Source organism: Condylura cristata, unplaced genomic scaffold (genome assembly GCF_000260355.1).
Source record: "Condylura cristata isolate star-nosed mole 26May11 unplaced genomic scaffold, ConCri1.0 scaffold00001, whole genome shotgun sequence".
Lineage (NCBI taxonomy): Eukaryota > Metazoa > Chordata > Mammalia > Eulipotyphla > Talpidae > Condylura > Condylura cristata.
In genome coordinates, this window is record NW_004567102.1 from 1,190,605 (window position 1) to 1,193,867 (window position 3,263).

The following is a 3,263-nucleotide window of genomic DNA, read 5'->3' on the forward strand; positions in this document are numbered from 1 at the left end:
GGAAATGTGAGGATGCAGAGCCCCAGAAAGGGGGAAAGGAGGGGTGGGGAGAGAGGGAAGCAGCTAGGGAACCCAGCTAAGAGACTCAGTCTGGACCCAAGAGACTGACGCAGACACCTGACCCGGAGGAACCGCTGAACAAGTCTGAGAGGGGTCACTGCATGAGTAAGGGCCCCCCACCCCCACCCCAGCCCAGTGGGAGGAGACTGCAAGGACTGAGTCTGGACACAACTAAAAGCCTGGAAGGGTGTTGACGGTGCAGCAGGCAGGCGTGGGGGCAGGGCCACAGCGCTGGCTTCTTTGGCTGAGAGGAATGCGGTACCAAAGGAACGGGTGCTGGGAACCTGTCACCTCAGCCGCCTGCACCTTGCAAACAGTTGACAGACCCCCGAACCCCCCCCCCATCTGAGGCTCCTAAAGGGAAGGGGGAGAGTCTGGGAATCACCCAGAGCCAATCCAGAGCCACGGGAGAGGTGGTTCTTGTCAGCGTGTGGACACTCTTGGGGCCCTGACACCCCAACTGGACAAGCCCACCAGGGAGTAGGGAATAAGCCATCCTTTCTGATAACAGTTCAGCCTGGCCGGGCCTGGGTGGGGGTTGGTGGAGACTGAAAGAACAACACAAGCAGCACACACACCCCGCGAGAAGACAATCACATTATTTAACCATCAGTCAGAATGGGCGCTGGCCATAGGGCTGAACAGGGTGCCGGGAGTCCCTTCATCCACATGCCACGCGTTAACCCTTCAACTGCAGGGTCAGAGATGAGGGTGCCAGGGGAGGGGCTGGGATGGCCAGGGTGGCGATGGGATACTCAGGGCCCTTGTGGGTTCCCAGCTAATAATATTTTCATTATTTCAACATACAGGCCCCACACATATCCCTCGTGTTACAGTTCTCCCCTGCGGGAACTGGCCTGGTCCCCACTGCATTGCAGGCAGTTTCTGCCAGCCCCAGACCAAGTGAAAGACAGCGGGTGTGCGGGTCAGGGAGCCAGCACCCCAGTAAGCAGGGATGAGGAGCCCACCCCAGGAAGTCACAGCCCTGAGGCAAAGGAGACAGTTATATTCCAACGTTCACAGTGGGTACTGCAGGAGGGGCCTGGGGGAGCTGGGGTTCAGCCAGAACACCCCCCACATAGTCTTTGAGGAAACCATGAGGCCAGGGTTAGGGTGCAGGCTCACCCTGGAGAGCCCTGCCTCCAAAGTTCGCAGAGTTTTGTCGGCATTTCTCTTTATCTTTTTTGTCATTTTGTTTTCCATTCTTTAAATAATTAATATAATTACTTTTAAATACAAAATACACAGTGTCCTTTCTCTTCTCTTCCTCTTGTTTGGGGTGACTGGGAGATGAGTTTTTAAATAAGGATTTCAGCTGTCAAACAGGTCACAGGCTCCAGGTGGGAGGGCCAAGAGCCCCAGATGCCACCCCCGAGGTGTCCTGGCACCCACTTCACCCCTCCCTGGACTGCCCCTAACAGGGGGCTCTCAGTGCCCTGGCCCAAGGCCCCCTGGATGGTGAGGAGCCCTCTTGGGGGTGGCACAGAGCCGATGCTGTGGGATTCCAGGTGGCCTGGATTTGATGGACAGGGTCAAAGAAGGTCCTAGCCCATGAAGCAAACTGGTCCCAGCAGCACCCCTCCCCGCCTTGGGGGAGCCCCCAGATCTGAGAAAGAAGCGTCCAACACTGGCAGCTGCTCCAGCACAGGGGTTCGCACCTCCAGCACCGTCCGGCCCTGCTGTGTCTTAGGAGAGAGACGAGAGGTAGTGAGCGTGGTGGAGGCACACACACCCCACGGCCCCTGACCCAAGGCCCAGGCATCTCTGCTCTGAGCAGCGAGATGCTAATCCGCCAAGCTGTCACATGGTCAGACTTGCCAAAACTTCTGTCAGTGAGGATTGATAAATGTAGGAAGGGGTGTGTGTGTGTGTGTGTGTGTGTGTGCACGCACCATGCTTGACAGTCCATGTAGCCTTGGGTTTGTCCTTGAGAGGATCTGCCTATGATGGCTGTGGGAGTCTGTGTACATGTCTGCAGGTATAAAACTGCGATGACAGCTGGCATGATTCCTTATATGTGTACCTCTGTAGCTCTGTCCAGGCAACTCTAGGGATGTATTACAGATTGGGGGTGTTGCTGTGTCCCTGTGCCTTCATGGAAGGTATCTGTACCCCCATATGCCTCTTCTGGCAATCTGTGCAATTGTTTGCATAAGTCCATGTGATTCTGGATGACATAGCTGTGTGCACAGGGGGACCCCAGCTTCCATCCTTCCCACATGCTTCACCCCCATCTGAGTTCCCACAGGCATATCTGAAACTAGGAAGCTCATCCTCTGGCTCCCCCTGGATGCCCATGACCAAAGGGTTTTCCTCAGTCTGATTCTGAAGCCAACCCCCACCCAGCTCTTCCTGGTGCCCACCTGACAGCCATCTCTGAATTCCTTGACATAGGGGCTAGTCTCCGGGCTCAGCTCATCCTCATTGGCCCCCCGGAGCCTCAGAGGGCCATCCCGGGCCACCCCAGAGCAGGGGTAGGAGACGTCCTGGTGGGCTGAGACACTGAGCAGCCGCAGGAAGGTGAGCTGGACCACGCCGACAGGGGAGCCTTCCGAGTCCACATAAGAGAACTGGCAGGAAAGAGGCTGTGTCAGGGCAGAGAGCTCCAGAGCATGGACAGAGTGGGGTGCTGAGCCAGAGTCATGAGCCAGGCAGGAGTGGCAGAGGGGTCAGATTGGGGTCCGAGTGGGAGCCAGGGGCTGAGGGCAAGTGACAGGCAAACTTATCTGCCAGGGGAGGGGCTGGGATGGCCAGGGTGGCGATGGGATACTCAGGGGGTTCAGGGCCAGCAGGCTCTGTACTTGAGGGAGCCAGAAACCTGGCTGACGGGGTACAGGCGAGGGCAGGGTAGGGGCAGTCAGGGCTCAGCTCTCACTTGGGTGACATCATCCCTGGGTGTCACACAGGTTTCTCCTCCTGCTGTAAAGTTGCAGAAAACCCGGAAGGCGTCCCGAGCGCAACCTTGGTTGGGGTCCACCCAGTAATCTCCTGTTGGGCCAGAGAGAGGAGACAGTCAGGGCCCTGAGGCCTCAGACCCAATGTTCCCCACCCCCACTGCTCTACCCCCACAGCCCTCCCCACAATGCCGCCTCCCAATCTTTCTGCTCTCCCACCCGAGCCCCATGGCACAGCCCACCCTCCATCAGTTTCCCTCATCACCGGTACCCCCCACCCTATCTCTGATGTGCCTGTTCCAGCAGGAC

At 57.6% G+C, this 3,263-nt stretch overlaps 1 protein-coding gene across 1 annotated transcript in view; it reads right to left on the reverse strand.

Moving 5' to 3' along the window:
• Positions 1-1,319: 1,319 nt before the first annotated feature.
• COL11A2 (collagen, type XI, alpha 2) overlaps positions 1,320-3,263 on the reverse strand; it is a 28,926-nt gene continuing 26,982 nt past the window's right edge. Inside the window, exon 63 of the mRNA XM_004673362.2 lies at positions 1,320-1,745. Within this exon, the coding sequence (XP_004673419.1) occupies positions 1,605-1,745 (141 nt within the window). The 3' untranslated portion in view covers positions 1,320-1,604. The remainder of the gene's footprint in view (positions 1,746-3,263) is intronic.